This window comes from Lagopus leucura, unplaced genomic scaffold (assembly GCF_019238085.1).
Source record: "Lagopus leucura isolate 7727_CA_CO unplaced genomic scaffold, USGS_WTPT01 Super-Scaffold_100024, whole genome shotgun sequence".
Taxonomy (NCBI): Eukaryota; Metazoa; Chordata; class Aves; order Galliformes; family Phasianidae; genus Lagopus; species Lagopus leucura.
Window position 1 is genome coordinate 480,298 of NW_024962276.1, and position 16,658 is coordinate 496,955.

Consider the following 16,658-nt stretch of genomic DNA (forward strand, 5'->3'; position numbering starts at 1 on the left):
ACTGTCTCTCAGTCGATGTTGGCGGTTGCTCTTCTCTGGCGATGCATTTTCCTCTGCTTGCGCCCAGCCACGGGAAATTCCTCATGGGCAGCATGGCTGGGGGGCACGAAGGGACGGGCAGCCCCTGCAGGCATCACCTCCCACCCTGAGCAGCCAAGCGGGGCACAGGGGCCATCCCTGCCTTACCCCATGGGGAGATCCTGCTTTGTAACTCTAAGACCCCATCCTGGGCGCAAGGGGCAGCCTGGCCTTGCTTGTCCCTATGGGGGAACAGCCTACTTTGCAAGCCACCGTTCCCTCTCAAGCTCTTTGCTGAGAACAGGGGATATTGTCACCTCGCCCCCAAAGGACAGACCCCACCTCAGACCCCATCCTGGTCACAGAGAACCTTCTTGTCTTGTTCCTGCTGGAGAGAACCCACTCAAACCTCATTATGTACTCTCAGACCCGCACCCTGGGCTCCTTTCCCTTACCCCCATGTGGAAGACCAGGACCGCCTGCCCTATTAACCCCTTGTTTGGGTACATTCCACTTCAAACTTCATTGTTGGCCTTCAAGACCCCTTTGAGCCACAGAGGACCACCTCATCTTGATCCCAAGGGTGGGATACCACCTAAATTCCCTCATTGTCCCTCAAAGCTCATCAAAGTCACACACAACCCCCCTCGCCTCATCCACACACAGAGATGCCACCTCAGTGTCCTCTGGTCACAGAGGACTTTTTGCACTGTTCCTGTGGTGAGGATCCTATGGAAAATTCCAGCCTTTTGGCTGGGCAACCTTTGCCTTGCCTTTTCCCTGTGGTGGAGACCCTGTCTAAATGCCACTATGATCACAGAAGGCTCCTTTGCTTTGTCCTCATGGTGGGGACCTCACGGCAAACCCTGTCCCCATTACAGGGATTGCCCTATCATAGTCCCCGTGGGGTCCCCATTTCATGCTCTCACCCTTGTCACTGAGGACCTCCTTGTCCCATCCTGTGGGGCTCCCACACTCTGTCCCCTCCAGGTCACCCTCCTCTTAGGGCCACAGCAGTGCCATGGTTTGGGGGCTCCTCATGAACCTCCACCTCTCCCCTTTCTTCCACCCCCCCAATGACTCCCTCAACGTCCCCACTGTCCTTCAGGCCACGTTCTGGGTGGCACCAGGAGGCTCCCGCGGCCACACAGAGCCCCACACCCCGCTCCAACCTCATCCCTGCCTCCCCCCTGCCGCTTTGGAGCCCCGCATCAGCCTCACCTGCTCCACAGCTCTGCGTCCAACGCCTCCCATCCAGCAGCCACCAAAATCCCCCTTGGTGGCACTTCTGCTTCAGTCTCTTCCCGCCTCCTCCCACCCATCTGCCACCGCGGTGCCTCCTCTCCACTCCACCCCGTGGTGGGGGGAGGGGGGACCCCTTACCCGCAGGGCATCCTTAGCACCCGCTGCCCCCCTGGCATCGTGTGGGACTGTGGCTGCCAGGACCCTCCAGGCCCCCGCTGCTCCACGTGGGCACCCACCGCTGGCCACGTCCCTCTGTACGTTACCAAGTTGGGGTGCAGGTGGCCCACGCCGGTGCCGATGCTGCAGGTGCTTTATAGTCTGCTGGTGTCCGGAGGAGGAATGGGCCGCAGTGGGGAGCGGGGCTGCTTTTAACCCCATCCTGCCCACGTGGCCCCGACCACAGGAAGAGCCGTAGCTGCCGAGGAGATAACGGTGCGTGGTCCCACCCAGCACCACCCTGCAGCCCGACCGCAGCCGTGGGGCGAGGGGCAGCCGGAAGCACCGGGGGCCGTTGCAGAGCAGCCGGTTACGCTCCCCTGGGCCTTGCTGCACTGAGCAGCAAACATGTTTGTGCAAAAAAAAAAAAAAAGCTAGTTGCACCGTTTGCACTGTTTGCACCGTTTGCACTGTTTGCACAGGGCAGGATAACAGCAGCCGTGCCCCCCATTCTCACCCCCAAGACCCAGTTGCTCGATGCAGTGTGGGGTTGGCCCCGCGGGGCTCTGCTGTGTCCCATCATCCCAGCCCTGCAGCAGGTGTTCCTCAGAGCAGAGCTTAGGGATGGCAGTGTTGGATGAGGGTTTGGGGTCTCCGAGCCCCATGGCAGGAGTACGGCAGGAGGGGACACGGGTGCCAGTGAGCTGTGAGCCCTAGCCCTGCTCTTTAGGAAATGTGTTGCCCAAGAAACCTTCCTGAGCCTTTCCCTTACACAGTGCTCTGCAACACCAGACTTCCCCACAGCTGAGGAAGCCATAACGGCCAACAGGAACACAAGGCCCCCGAAAAGAAAATGAAAGCCAGCTCTGCAGGGCGGGCGCATCCCTCTTGCACTGCCACTCGGGGGCTGGAGCCATGAGGGGCGGCCATCAGCACCCCATAACATCAGCACTGGGCCTGGGGTGAACCCTGCCACCAGTTTTCTAGTGCAGTTTTGCAGCCTCACACGAGAGCAAAGAGCTGTGGGTCTGCACAAGGGTCGGCTCCCAGCTTTGCTCTCCTGCTGTCACTGAGAAATGCAGTATGGAGCCAGGGAAGGTCAGCAATGCTGCACGAAGCTGTGCCTTAAACCAGATGAAAAATGATGAGCTAAATCCCCAAAAACGGCTGTAAATGGGGATGCTTTAGTCAGTAGGATGGGTTTCACGCGGCTGTGCTAAACATTCGTTTTTGGGGAGTACCATTCACTCTCTACATTGATAATCTGGGAGGAACTATTAAAAAGAAATCACACTGGTGAGGTTTGCAGAAAGCAGAGAAGGAACAAAGTAAAAATCAGCCGAGCAGCTGCTGAGATTTGGCTTGCTCCAACAGAAGGAGTTGGGCGTACGGCAGGCAGAGGGGCTTTGGGCACAGAGGGAATTTGTTGTGGGGCTCCTCCCGAACTGGGGCTGAGCTGCTCCCGCATTGCCTGGCTGCCTCCTGGGTCCTGTCCAACCTGAAATGCAATCACTTCTGGGGACACCCAAAAAGTGTGGCAGTGCTTTGAGTGGAGGTGAGATGTGAGTGGGTTCTTCGTGACCCAGAGACACCCCCACACCAGACAGCACCCCCGAGGTGGCAGCACCTGCTGTGGTGCTGGCTGTCAGGGTGCTGTGGGTTGGTCCCCAGTGGGACGGGGGGACAAAGCCACCATGTGCAATGGGTGAGCCAGTAGCAGCCCCCCACATCCTGAAGCAAAGTGAAGGAGCCACATTGCTGCGGAGGGACTTTTCCCTCACCATAGGGCCAAGGCCACGCTGCTCACAGCACACCCTGCTCTGAGGGCAACACAGCCCTGCTGGAGCTGTGTCTGGGTGGCCGGCGACAGGTACTAAGGCTCTTGGAGATCATTTATTGGAGAAAAGCTCAATTTAATGCTAATCCCACGCAAGGTGGAGCTTGTTCCCTGAAGGAGAAGAGCTGGTGCTGGAGCAGTGTGCCACGGGGAGGGTGAAGCACAGGGCTGGGAGCGGGGCTGGGGGTGCCGTGGAGCAGGACACAAAGCTGTGCCCCACACAGAGCCAGGTGCCCGGGGGCCGTTCCCTGCAAAGCAGACCCGGCTGCCTTCCCGGCAGAGAAGTGGGGGAGGTGACGCTTCCTCTTTCCCGGCTGCGCGGCAGAGCGTGGCCAGGAGACACGGCATTTCGGGTTCCTTCTCCAGCCGTCTCCTGTTTCTCAAAAAGAAGGAAATCAGCAGATCTGGTTTCATGGGCTGAGGAGGTCTGAAAGTCTCCGACTGATGATGAACTCACTGCATTCCCCGGCCATTGGTTAACTTTGCCAAGTGGCAAACAAGTTTCTAACTCATCCCCCGGTCCCCATTCCTCTGTGCTTCACACACACAGCCGAAATAGCTGCTGAGATCACAGAGACGTTTGGGGTTTGGTGGGGGGAGGTGAAACAGCTGCACTTCCTCTCTGGGGGGGGCCTCGTGGGAGCCCCCAGTCCCCAGCTCTCCCAGCCTCGCTCTGCACCCATGGGTGTGCGAGGAACCAGTGGAGCCCCCGTGGTGCTGGGGCAGCCCCTGACCCACACCGAGCCCTGCAGGAGAGCAGGATCTGACGTTGCTCCCATCTCTGCCATCATCTCAGGGCACTCAGCTGTGGCTCAGCCACCTGCAGCATCCCCCTGCATTGCTCTTTCTGCTCCCTTCCAAGTCCCGATGGCTCATGAAGCTGCTGGCCCTGGCCCCACTCATCGCTGCTGTTGCTTTTCCAGTAACTTTCCCAGTATCAGTGAGCACAGGGCAGCAGGTGCTGGGGCTCTGGGGGCGGCAGCACGGCTGACCCAGGCCCTTGGGCAGGGGGAAGGGCCCTTGTCGAGCAGTGCAGCTCAGGAGCTGCGAAAGAGCTGATATTTCTTATCTTTCCTTGCAGCAACTTCCCCTCCTTGGCTGTGGTTGGGGAGCTTGCTGCACGCAGGGGAAGTGGCGGCCAGGCTGGCTGCCTCTGGGCCTGTGCTGCGCTTCACGGAGCTGTGTCAGAGGAGGAGGAGGAAGAGGAAAGAGTGCTCTCAACCACAGGCTGCCTGACCCCCTGCTGTTGTCCTGGGGAGTGGGAAAGGGGTCTGCGTGCTGCTGTCTCCTCACCCTCAGTGGCACAGATCTCTGGGAGCATCTCCTGCTCCACCCAGCAGCGCCTGCCAGCCGCAGATGGAGCCTTCCTTGAGCTGCTGTTCACTCTGAAGCTTAATGACTGCATTCCTAATACGAGCCACCAGCGTCCCTGTCAGAGCAGCCTCAAATGTCACCAGTGGATGGAGTCACCTGTGCTCCCTGAGCTCACGGGTGCTCATAGGCATGGCTGCACTGCATCATGGAGGCCAAAACTGGCTCTTGGGGATGTGCTGGGTGAGCAGAGCAGTGGCTGCAGCCCTCCTGCTGGCCAGGAGGGCTGTTGTGAAGGCACGAGGAGGAACTGCAGCACCTCTGAGTCCAGAGGAGAGAGCTGGGACAGACTGGGACACACTGAGACGGGCTGGGATCCTGCCCAGCAGGCTCAGCGCAGCCTGCGCTCTGCTCTCTCCCCTTTGAGGCAGGGTACAGGACCCCGGGGGGCCGAGCCCCCATCCTTCCAGCAGCCCAGACGGCACCAAGGGACGCGCAGTGGCTGTGCCCAGGGCTGCTGCTCGCACCTGCTGCGATGGGCCGCCTGCAGCGCCTGACCCTGGGTGCAGTGCCGCACTGGGAGCGCGGCCGTTGGGAGTGAGTCAACCAGAAACTGCCGGGTGAAACGGGCCGCGAGAGGAAGGCGAAAGAGAGCACAAAGGGAAACCTCAAAAAGCCGAAGTGACGCGACGGGGCGGGCGCAGGGCTGCGGGGAGAACGCGGCGCCTTGCTTTGCCATATATAGACAAATCGCAGCCCATCTGCGCCAATGACGGATGTGGGGCCGTTGCACGGCACTGTGGGGCACGGAGCACTCCGACATTTTCCATGCCACCTGCTGGAACCGGCTCGCAGGTGGGGGAAGGGGCGGTGGGCCAGGTCCTGTGCAACCCACGGCCCTGCTGCTGTGCAGGCAATGCTGGTCCCCCCCTTCCCATCTCCATCCCAGACACCCTGGGGACAGCGGCCGTGTCCCAGGGCCCCAGCAGGAGTCAGGCATCTTATCATGCAGCGTGGGGATGGAGGCCTCAGAGCCCTCAGCCCAGCTGGGATCGTTTTCGTGTTCTGGGCAGACATTTAGAGCAGTGCGGGTGGCTGAGATGGAGAACACCTGGGGCTGGGTGGATAAAGGGCACATAGGGACCTTTGTCTAGCTGGTGGGCTCCGTCCAGCTCCAGGACCACGCTTGGGCTGCAACCAGACACACAGAACAGCACGACTCAGAGCACACGTGGCTGCACATCCTGGTGAGCAGCAGGACCAGCTGCAGGGCCAGGACACAGGGAGCCCAGGAATGCTGGGGATGGGACAGACACTGTCAGGCTGCCACATCCCCTGTGACTCCAGCTCTGCAGCTCCACTTGGTTGAGTACCCTCAGGAAGCACAGTGGGGAGGTGGGAGGTCTCCTGCCCAGGGGAGGTTTGGGACCCTCTGCCAGCTCCTGCTGTTCCCCAGCCACCCCAGTTCTGCTGGCACTACAGGCTCTGGCAACAAGAAGCAGCCGATGGCCGCCTTGCAGACAGCACCACGCATGCAAGCAGTGACAGCACCAAGGTGGCAACCCCTTCTTCATGCGCTCTTTGCAGGTCTTCCCCAACAACTGACGACCCTCCAGCCAGCTCCTTCTCCACAAGGTCTCCTCCTTCCCCCCACACTTGGTGAGGAGCAAATGCCAGGGTCACTAACACAGATCAGAGCTCCTGCAGATCAGATCAGAGCTCCCGCATTGCACCTCACCCCCCGCCTCCATCACTGGCACACAGGAGGCCCTGCGGCCTCCACACGTGGAAGCTGTGCTTCAGCTCTGCCACAATTCATAATCTTTCACATCTGCCCACACCTCCGAAACTGTGCATCCAGCCCTCCTGCCACCGTTACTGTAATCCTCCTCCTCCCCTGCAGCCCCTCCTGGTGAGAACCCCATCCCCACCACATCAGAGGCACCCGTTGTCTCGCTGCCTCTAAGCTGCCTGCTTGGGCTGGGTGACAGTGAGATGGGGCTGCACCCCCTGACCTCAGCCTGCAGTTAGCAGCTCGCACCCTGGCTGTGCCATCCTCATATCACCAAGCATTGCACTGGTGTACCTTAGGTCATCCTCTCTGGTTCCACCACCGCGCTTCAATTTAGGGCTTATTTTGTTTGTTTTTAGCACCTACCATCAAGGGTCCTGGGCACCCAGTCATTAACCTGCATGCAGTCAGACCATAGCACCCCATGGATGCCTGAGTTTGTGAAACAACATCCAGAGGCACCAGGTGATGGGAGGTTGGTGCAACATGGGACTGACCCTGCCCAGAGGGCCCCGCACAGCATCTCTGCTGCCTGGCCTTGACATGAGCACAGAGTGACAACCAGAGAGGCTGCAGGAGCAAAACCAGGGGGCAGAGGTGGGCACTCCCACTGTGCATCGCCCACAGCCCCACTCACATGCAGGTGCTCACCAGGGCCCAGCTCACCCCAGACACACGGCCCTGACAAAGGAGCCACATTTCCCGGGGTCCCTGTGCCTCATGTGAAGCCCTGCACAGGGAGTGAGCAGAGGGGCCCCTTGGGGACAGCGAGGCCGGGCATTTCCCAGCTCAGCCGGCAGCTGCCTCACGTACACACACCGAGTGCTCTGCGGTTTTGGAAAGTTGCTTTTCTCGCCCGGAGGGACAGCCGGGTATCGGTTCTCAAAACCCGCACGAAGAAATTCGCTCGCTCGTGCTTCCTGCCCCGCTGCTGCCGGCCCTGCCGCCCTCCTGCAGCTCCCACGCGGTGCCCGGGCAGAGCGATGCAGCCCCGCAGCCTGAGATATTTTGGCGTCATTTGCTGCAGGGGGAGGAGCTGTCTTGAACTGACTCAGATCCACATTCCCTGCCCTCTGGAAGCTTACAGCCCAGGCTGTTGCTGCACATTTTTCCTCCGATTTCTTCAACGTGAGAGCTCCCTGTCCTACTTTTCTCAGCAAATAAAGCTTTGCATTCATTCGCTTTTCCTGCTACAAAGCCGCAGCGGCTTCAGGGATGGAGTCTCACCGAAATGCTCATTTTGGGGAGCTTTGCAGAGTCCAATGCTCAGCTCGAGCAGCCTGGGAGCAATGAGTCACCCGGCGGCGTGGGCTGGGAGATGCGGTGCGCGCGGTGGGGGTGATGTGCAGAGGCACAGAGTCAGCCCAGTTCGAGGCACCACGTTCCTGGAAGCGCTGCGGTCTGCTGCAGGCGGAGGAGGTGCAGATCTCTCTTGAAAGACCACCAGTGCCCTGCAGCCTGCTGCACTGTGCTGGCTCTATTCCACCTGCACCGCAGCTCCCGCCAGCCTGCAGTCTGCGTCATCCGGGGGGCTGCACCCTGCGAGACATGAGGTGCCCATGGGGTTTACACCCCCCAGCCATCTTACCTGGAAGGCACGGTGACAGCGCATGCTGCTCTATGGGCACAACTTTCTTAGCGAAGCTCCCAGTCCCAGGTGGTGAGTGAGTTACTGGAGCCTCCTCCAAGCCCACAGACCCACACCCGGAACCTGGCTGAGCACCTTGCACTGCCTGGGGCCCTGCACAGAGCCCTTCTGTCAGCCCTACACCAGGGGACATGACAGCTAATGTGCTGTGGAGGAGCCTCCCCACCTCTGAAGACTGGGAAGGTGAGGACTGTACTGCTGTAGGCTGTGTACTGCAGGCTGTACTGCAGGCAAGGAGCTGAGAAGGGAGATCATAGAATGGTAGAATCACAGAATCACAGAATGGCCTGGGTTGAAAAGGACCACAATGACCATCTCGTTTCAACCCCCTGCTATGTGCAGGTCGCCAACCAGCAGACCAGGCTGCCCAGAGCCACTTCCAGCCTGGCCTTGAATGCCTGCAGGGATGGGGCATCCACAGCCTCCTTGGGCAAATGGAATATGGAGATGTGCTCCATGTCTCTCCGGCTCAGGGCCACTCCAGCAGCTTTGTTCCCCGTCCCCAGGCCCCAGCACTGCTCCACAAAGCCCTGCTGCCACCCCGTGGCATTTGAGCAGTGAGGCTGCAGAGCTGGCCATGGCCGCAACGATTGTCCTGGACTGCCTGCCTTGCACAACGTCCTTCCAGCCTGGCCAGAGCCAGAACCTCACTTTCCAGATCCACTGCTTCCTGTTGGAAAAAGCCACTCAGCTCATCCTCCTGGACTCACTTTGATCTGAACCTCCTCAGCTCTCACCAACCTCACAGAATCATAGAATGAATCATAGAGTGGCCTGGGTTGAAAAGGACCATAATGATCATCTCATTTCAACCCCCCTGCCGTGGGCAGGGTCACCAACCAGACCAGGCTGCCCAGGGATGTATCCAGCCTGGGATGGATCACCTGGCAGTGCTGGAGGCAGTTTTCCCTTTAGCTGCACTCTGTGGGATCCCCAGCTTGCCCCGTGCCTCTCCCTGCACAGCCTGCCCAGAAATACCCCCAGAGCCCAACATCTCCAGGCCGTGACATATGGCAGTCATGCCTGGCCCTGGTGCTACACCCACCCATAGCCCTGTAGTCATCCTACGCATTTCCTCCAGCCAAGAGACGTAAAGCACAAATCCCAAGTCTTGTAATGGACACCAACACTCAGCAAGGATAGTATCCACTTCCTGAGTTGGGATTTTTTGCCATATGGACAAGCTGTGGTGGCTGAAACCTCCGAACTACACCAGCAGTGTGACAGGTCTGGGGCTGAGTGCAAAACCCCTCCCATGCCTTCTGCTCCCTGTGGCGGGTGAAACAAGTGGTTGAATACACAGTGATTGACTCCACTCTGACCAGAAAGCAAGTTTTATTGAAATATTTACAGTTGTATCTCAGATCAGTTGTATCCATGCCGACTATAAAAGGTTTACGCATCTCCCTTCAACACCTCTTTCCCAGCCCTACTCACATTCCCCTCCCTGTCAAGGCTGCAGCTGATTTTAAGATCTTTGTGGTCCAACAGTGGCATGGCTGAGTCCAGAGGTATGGAGCCAGAGCAGCTGAGCCAGCAGCTCCCTCAGAGCCCAGGTCCCTCACGCTAAAACTAAAAGGTTTCAGAGCAGTGCCCCACATGCCAGCTGCCTCGCTGAGCAGCACAGCAGAGAACCTGGGAATCCTCCAGGCAGCACCAGGGCTCCTTAGGTTTTGATAGCTGTGTCTCGTGACTTGTAAGCCACACCACGGCTCTTCAGTTCTCGGACAATCCCTGCAACAAGGACACAAACACGTTTCAGATTTCACTAGGAATGAGAAGCCCTAAAAAAATCGGGTTGCTCTATCATGTAGCTTTCACTGCAGAGCTTAAGAACTGGACAATCTTCTTCTTAGTTCCTTCTAACAGTGTGTCAACTTCACTGTGAAAAGTGTTCCATCCTCTAGTGCCTACTCAGAGCACCCAAATATCAACTCAACTTCTGCCCTGGAAAAAAAAAGAAAAGCTGGGCAGAGACTTTATTGTATCATTTTCTACCTGCAGATGTTTGAATATCATGACTGTACCGCATAGGCCAAGCTCTTGAAGATTGTTCTTAAGCCTCCCAGCCACTTCTGTGATTTGTCTGCAAGTCCCACCTTCTAAATAGCACCACAGCAGTGACAGAAGAGCATCACATGGCTCAGGACAGCTCTCACCAGTACCACACAGCCTGGACAGCCAAATGACAGCCTGCAAGGCCCTCGGCTGCAGCCGGCTGGCTTTCATGCTTCCCAGCACCTCCTTGCTTCTGCCCGTGATGTGAGGATGTTCCCCACACTAAGCAAAGCCCAAGAGCATCTCCCATATGCATCCCCTCCTGCCCTGTGCTCACAGCTGCGCTCTGCCCGCAGCTGCACAGAGCACATGGCATCACTGCTACGCTCCACTTGCTTCAGATGTGCCCAAAGCTGTGCCAGGAGGCCTCGTGCCTCATGGTGCTTCAGCTTTCCCCTAACACAGATGGTGGAGCTCAGGTTAGCAATAAGGGAGATGACATTCTAAACAGAAGTACAGCTTTTACACCAAATGTGGGAGACTGCAGCCCTCTTGGGACACAGGTTAGGAGTCTGATCTTAGGCTGCAGACATGAGAAATAGAAAATGTGATTTCTGCTTTATGAAGGTAGGGCCAACTCACTACAGCCTTCAATGCACCTATAAATGAACAAACGCCACCTTAACTTGATGAGAGCCCTCAGTGCAATACTGCAGTGGAAAGGAATATCTGCTCACCACTCCTCCTCATTTTCCCAACTGCACCCCTTTCCGCACCATTCATTTTTGTTTCCTTGAAGATGCACAGCTTGAAATGAGCACACTCTCCGTAGTCAGGCTTTAATCCCATTTCATTGCTCTGATGTATAACCTGGCATCACAGGTTTTATTCAGCCGAATTTTCATACCAACTTTTGGCGAGCAGAATGCTGGATGACCACAGCCTGTCTGCAGAACAGGGAACCCTGCCTCCCATTCCACACCTTTTCGCAGTCACCTGGCTAATCCTTTCATGCTCAGGGCCTGTTGTAACACTGTTTAATGGACCCCCAAACGCTGATTTCATCAGTGTAACACACAGAGTGTAACTGGGCAACATACAGCACCAAGCATACAAAATAACCCATCCCTCAGAGGCCACTGTGCAGCAGCACTCCTCACTCAGCAGCGGCGTTACCTTGGGGCAGGCGGCCGGTCACAGACACTGCATACACACCAGGCTTGAAGTTACCTGAGGGAAAGAAAGCAATGAGTGCAGCAGCCGGGTGGGCAAACCGCACCAGCAGCCTCACCCTGTGCAGGTGCCCCCTCCTCAGGAGTTGCAGCAGCCCAAAGAAGAAATCCTGCTGCCCAGCATCACAGAACTCCAGAGCAGTTTGGGGTTGGGAGGGACCTCACAGCCCCATCCCTGCATGGGCTGGGTGCCCCCCAGGGCCCATCCATGGCCTGGGGCACCTGCAGGCACGGGGCACCCGCAGCTCTGGGCAGCAGCGCAGCACCTCACCGCCCTCTGGGTGAAGAATTTCCCCTCACATCAGACCTGAGTCTCCCCTCTTTCAGTTTAAAGCCGTTCCCCCTTGCCCTATCGCTATCAGAGAAGGCTGTGGGGCAGAACAGCGGATGGCACTCACTGATGCGCTGCCACTTGGAGACCCAGCTGTCCTCGGGGCTCATCATGGCGATGATCCTGCGGGAGAGAGAGATGTGAGGGGGCTGTCGCCGCCCGCTGCCACCGCGCAGCCCATCGCGGCCCCTCACCCGTCGAAGGAGGAGCTGGTGCAGTCGTAAACCATCTCGCGGTTGCCCTTCATCTGCAGGTAGGCATCGCAGTTGTCGCAGCCGTCGTACTCGAACTGCTCGAGGGTCTGAGCGGAGAACCACACAACCACGAGATCACTGAGACCCACTGAGACCACAGAACCACGAGACCATTGAGACCCACTGAGACCATAGAACCATGAGACCATTGAGACCCACTGAGACCTACTGAGACCAAGACTACAGAACCATGGGGCCACTGAGACCATTGCGACCCACTGAGGACTGCTGAGACCCATTGAGACCCACTGAGACCATTGAGACCACAGAACCATGAGACTACTGAGATCCACTGCGACCCACTGAGGCCACAGAACCATGGGATCACTGAGCGCCCCGCAGCGCCCCGCGATGCCGCGCGGTGGGGGCGGCGGCGGAGGAAGGCCCGAGCGGGGCGGGACGGGTCCCGGCGGGGCTGTGAGCGGGACAGGCCCGGACAGAGCGGTCCGTGCGGGGCGGGGGGAAGGCAGCGGGCCCGGCGGAGCGCACCTTAACGAGGGAGCAGAGCAGGCAGGCCCGGAGGTGCCGCAGGTCTTTGGGGACGGTCTCCAGCGCCATTGCTGCCGCCGCCGCGCACGCGCAGAGCGGAACCGGAGCGAGCAGAGCCCGGAGGGGGGCGGCAGAGAGCCGGGAGGGGCGGGGGAGCGGCGGGGGTGAGGGGGGTCGGGGCTGGGCTGGGGATGCGGGCGCTCGGCCGCCGGTCTGAAACGGCTTCATCGTCACCGTAGAATCATAGAACGGCTTTGACTGGGTTGAACGGGCTGGGGGGGCTCCTCTCGTCTCCAGACAGAACACCCCCAGCTCCTCGGCCCGGCTCCACAGCAGAGGTGCCCCAGCCCTCTGAGCACCTCGTGCCCTCCTCTGGACCCGCTCCAACAGCCCCACGTCTTTCTCGTGCTGGGGGCCCCGGGCCTGGACGCAGGACTCCAGGTGGGGCCTCACGAGGGCAGAGCAGAGGGGGACAGTCCCCTCCCTGCCCGCTGCCACCCCTCTGCCGATGCAGCCCAGGCTGCTGGCGGCTCTCCGGGCTGCACGCTGCTGGTGTCTTCCATCCACCAGGACCCTCACGTCCTTCTCCACCGCGTTGTGCTCTCTGAGTTCTGCTCCCAGTCCATATACATATCTGGAATTGCCCCCACCCAAATGCAGCACTCTGCACTTGGCTTTGTTACGTGGCCCCACGTTTTGAGTTTGTGAAGGTCCCTGTGGATGGCATCCCTTCCTTCTGTCAGCTGCACCACTCAGCTTGGTGTCATCTGCAAACTTGCTGAGGACGCACTTAATATCATCTGTGTCACTGACAATGATGTCAGAACACAGATCCCACCATGGACCCCTGTGGGACACCGCTCGTCCCTGCCTCCACCTGGCACAGACATTGACCACAGGCTGCGACCTTCCAACCAATTCCTTTTCCACCAAACATCCCACCCCTTGAACCCATATATAGAGATAAGGATGTGGTGGGGGCCACATCAAAGGCTTTGCAGGAGTCCAGGTACACACCATCAGTTGACCTTCCCTTGATGCTGTCACATCACAGAAGGCCACCAGATGTGCGATGCATGCCGTGCCCTTGGTGAAGCCATGCTGGCTGTCTCAGACCAGCTGCCCGTCCCTCACATGCCTCACAGAACTTCAGCCACGAGGCCATGCAACTCCTTAAAACACACATCGTGGCTTTGTGCAGAACAAAAACACGCAGGTAGGCCAGGTACGTGGATAAATATATTAGTAAATAAATATATTTTTGAGCACATCAGCATATTCACACATCTTTGTTTTTTTTATCAGACATAAATACACAGTTTTGCATATATATAAAACCTATTCTTTCATTTTTGGTTGATAATTTATTCCCAAGCCCAGGATAGACTCAGCAAAACAAAACAAAAAACAAACTTGTATTCACATTTAGAAGGATCTGAACTTTAAAAAAGGGAGGAGCAGAGGCTCTGTGCAGAATTGGAGGAGGTCCAGCCGGCCCAGGCACTCTGCCCACAGCCACCCGTAACGGTGGGGTTGAAGGTCCTGGGAAGAAAGTGGTCCCTGGGGAGGGACTGATGGTTTGGTTGTGGATAAAGCGAGGTTGGGATGTTCTGGCTTCCGTCAGTTTTCAGCTTTGGTCTTTGGACTCAGTGAAGGAAAACAAATGCTGTTTCATTGCAGTGGTGTTGTGGACTTGCAGTGACAGAGCCCAAGGGCACTGACCACCCGAAAGTATCACTCTGAAGCGAGAGGTGCAGGAACCGAGAGGAACCATCTTCCAAATTCTCAGACATCACTTCCCTTTCAGGTGGCTGAGGATTCCACTCCATCTACAGAAAAGGATTGCAAAAACCATCTTCCTGCAGAGTTCCTCCCGCTCATCCCACCTGAGAACCCACCTACACAGACCTGCATACGTTCAGCTCGGCAAGCCCCACCGAGAGGGCCCAGCATCAGAGATGTCTGTTTCCTGAATGAAAAGTAGCAGCAGCATAAAAATCAGGACATGAAAACACTTTGAGGCGGGCGTTGCCCTGCACAGCCCGGTAATACTGCAGTAGGAGTGGAAAGGTTTGTCAGTACTGACCACTTTCTCCAAGGAGCTTGGGGCTTGCTGAGATTCAGTCCTCCTTTTTTTTAGGATTTGGAGGGAAAGGAGTACTTTCAGACTGCAAACGAGGCACTCGTTCCTTTGAGGCAGTGAAATGCATCTCTGGAGGCTCTCAGCCTTCTTGACTCCTAAAGAAACCACTGGGAGCACCCTGACTTCATCACCCCCATCCGTGAAGTCATCTGAGCCCCCTGGGGGCTGGCTGGGACAAGACGTGTGCCGCACACACAGCAAGTTGAACAGGGGGAATCCAGGCCTGTTCCTGGCTTTCTTTTTTCTCTTCAAGACTGGCTTTTCTGCAAGGGAGAAAACATCTGGACTTGTGTCTTCTGCTTGCCTTGCAGGACAAGAGGAGCCTGAAAAGGCTAGAATACAATTCTGCTGGGTTCTTTGATATGAAAAATTTAGCTCTTCCCTAGTCTCAAAGGTCTTGCAGCAGCTCAATCACAGGACACAAGAAAAGGAACACTAGCAAGGGATTCATGTTTTGTTTAAAGCAGTCTTACTGGTTGGCTTTTAATAACATCATGTCAGTGATTTGAAGCTGGGAGAAAGATGCCTCTTTCAAAGATTAAGGGTAGCATGCTCCATAAAAGCTTTCATCAGAAGAGAAGGAAGGCAGAGGCTGGATTAATCTGAACTGGGACCATCTAGCCTATGTGCTCTTGAACTGAGAAAGAAGCTGCAGCTTGACAGGAAGATACAGAGAGATTATCAGAAAGGAGATGGGGAACTTCTGTCCCTACACCAGGTTTCTGTCAGAAGTTACCTTCAGCTCTTATGACCTATCCTTCCCAATGTTTCATCAACTCTGAAAACCTGAGATAGCCTTGGTGCCCTATAAACGTGCTCTCCACGTGGGATTCTGGCTAATTCTTTGGCCTGAATGGTCAGTTAAGGCAGTGAACTCCACAGCCTAAATCCTTGCTGTATGAAAACTGTTTGGGTATCGTGGTGTGAATTTGCCGGATTTTATTTTACTTGAATGTCACCAAATTAGGAGACATAGGAAACAAGAACTGGTGGCATTCCAAGTCGCACAGAAGTACAAGAATAAGGCTGGGTGACAGATGGGGCTCTGCTCTGCATTTATTACACATGCTTATACTGGGATATTTTTTTTTTTCCCCTTGGGGCAACAAGAAAAGCAGAGAAGCAGGAGCCACGTGAAATCAAGGATTTGCCACAACTCCTGTGATGGGGCCATCTCAACTTTGAGACATGCTCAAAATGTATAAGCTCTAAACAGAGCTGTCCACACCTGTTTTGAGAGTAGATGGAGGCGTTACAGGTGAAAGAGAGATGTATTCTCAATAGGAGATGAGAGGGTAGATTCTTTGCAATGGAGAGAATCTGACCCAGCTTCTTCCCAGAAATTGTGACATTGTCCCTGGGTCTTCATCTCCACTGCTGCTGGCAAACGCAGCACACGGCTGAGCTGGCTTCAGCTGAAGGACAGTGAAGTGGTCAGAAGTGGTGAGAGATGTTAGTTTCCAATGAGGTTGGAAGAAGCACCTTTCAGGATGGACCTGTGAGTGCTGGGATGGAGAATACCTTGTTCCTGTGTCTGAAATAAGAGTGGAAAAGTTAAATGAAGAAGTTCGGCTTTTGACCTAAGAGAGGAAATGAAGTTGGGAGCTACCAGGCCACAGAAAGTCCTTCCTGCAGCTTTTGGTCTCGAAGGCTTGTTTATTTCTGAAGTGTTTTTCAAAACCCTCTGCGGCACAAACATGGCATGAACGCCGCAACAGCAGCTTGCTCTCTGTCGGCGAGTTCTCCAGCTGAGGACTCCCAGGACTGGTCTCTGAGCGAGCCAGCCCACGCAGACAGATGCCTCTGGATGAAGATGGGCTGCCTGGGCCTTCACAGGAGGAGAGGACCTGGAGAACACAGCTCTGTGCTTTTGTGACCATCGCAACGTGGAAACGCTGAGCAGACCACAAGCATCACACGGCTCTGTGCGGGCTGAGCGCGGCTGGGCTGTGCAGCTCAGGACTGCTCAACACGTGCAGACGCTGAGCTGTGAGCTCCACTCTGGCTGGTTTGCTGAACATCTTCATCCACTCCAGCTCTCCCGTAAGCAAATGAGCCAGTGTCTTGCTAAACTGAGTGTTCACGGACATCCTGGACCTCCTCTTCAGATCCTGCAGTCAAAAAAAGAATAAAGGAAGCGTGAGTCAAATGCTCCAGAGCCGCTGCGACAGAACAGATTCTGCAGTGGAGGCCACAGTGTTTCT

The 16,658-nt window shown here is 56.6% G+C and overlaps 2 protein-coding genes across 2 annotated transcripts in view; both read right to left on the reverse strand.

The window, feature by feature from the left end:
* Positions 1-9,325: 9,325 nt before the first annotated feature.
* Positions 9,326-12,406, reverse strand: SUPT4H1 (SPT4 homolog, DSIF elongation factor subunit). The gene is made up of 5 exons (XM_042879759.1): positions 12,312-12,406; positions 11,763-11,869; positions 11,636-11,691; positions 11,182-11,235; positions 9,326-9,741 (listed from the first exon to the last, which is right to left on the reverse strand). The coding sequence occupies exons 1-5, from the start codon at positions 12,378-12,380 to the stop codon at positions 9,674-9,676; spliced, it is 354 nt and encodes a 117-aa protein (XP_042735693.1). The 5' UTR covers positions 12,381-12,406; the 3' UTR covers positions 9,326-9,673.
* Positions 12,407-13,597: 1,191 nt separating this feature from the next.
* Positions 13,598-16,658, reverse strand: part of RNF43 (ring finger protein 43) — a 53,491-nt gene continuing 50,430 nt past the window's right edge. Inside the window, exon 9 of the mRNA XM_042879712.1 lies at positions 13,598-16,565. Coding sequence (XP_042735646.1) covers positions 16,522-16,565 — 44 coding nt within the window. The 3' untranslated portion in view covers positions 13,598-16,521. The remainder of the gene's footprint in view (positions 16,566-16,658) is intronic.

What these genes read in the sequence shown, in the direction of transcription:
- SUPT4H1 (XM_042879759.1), bottom strand. Translation starts at nt 12,380, where the DNA reads ATGGCGCTGGAGACCGTCCCCAAAGACCTGCGGCACCTCCGGGCCTGC. An exon ending in CTCCAAGTGGCAGCGCATCA is followed by an intron (nt 11,236 to 11,635) that starts GTGAGTGCCATC and finishes TCTTTCCCTCAG; the next exon opens with GTAACTTCAAGCCTGGTGTG. An exon ending in GACCGGCCGCCTGCCCCAAG is followed by an intron (nt 9,742 to 11,181) that starts GTAACGCCGCTG and finishes TCCTTGTTGCAG; the next exon opens with GGATTGTCCGAGAACTGAAG.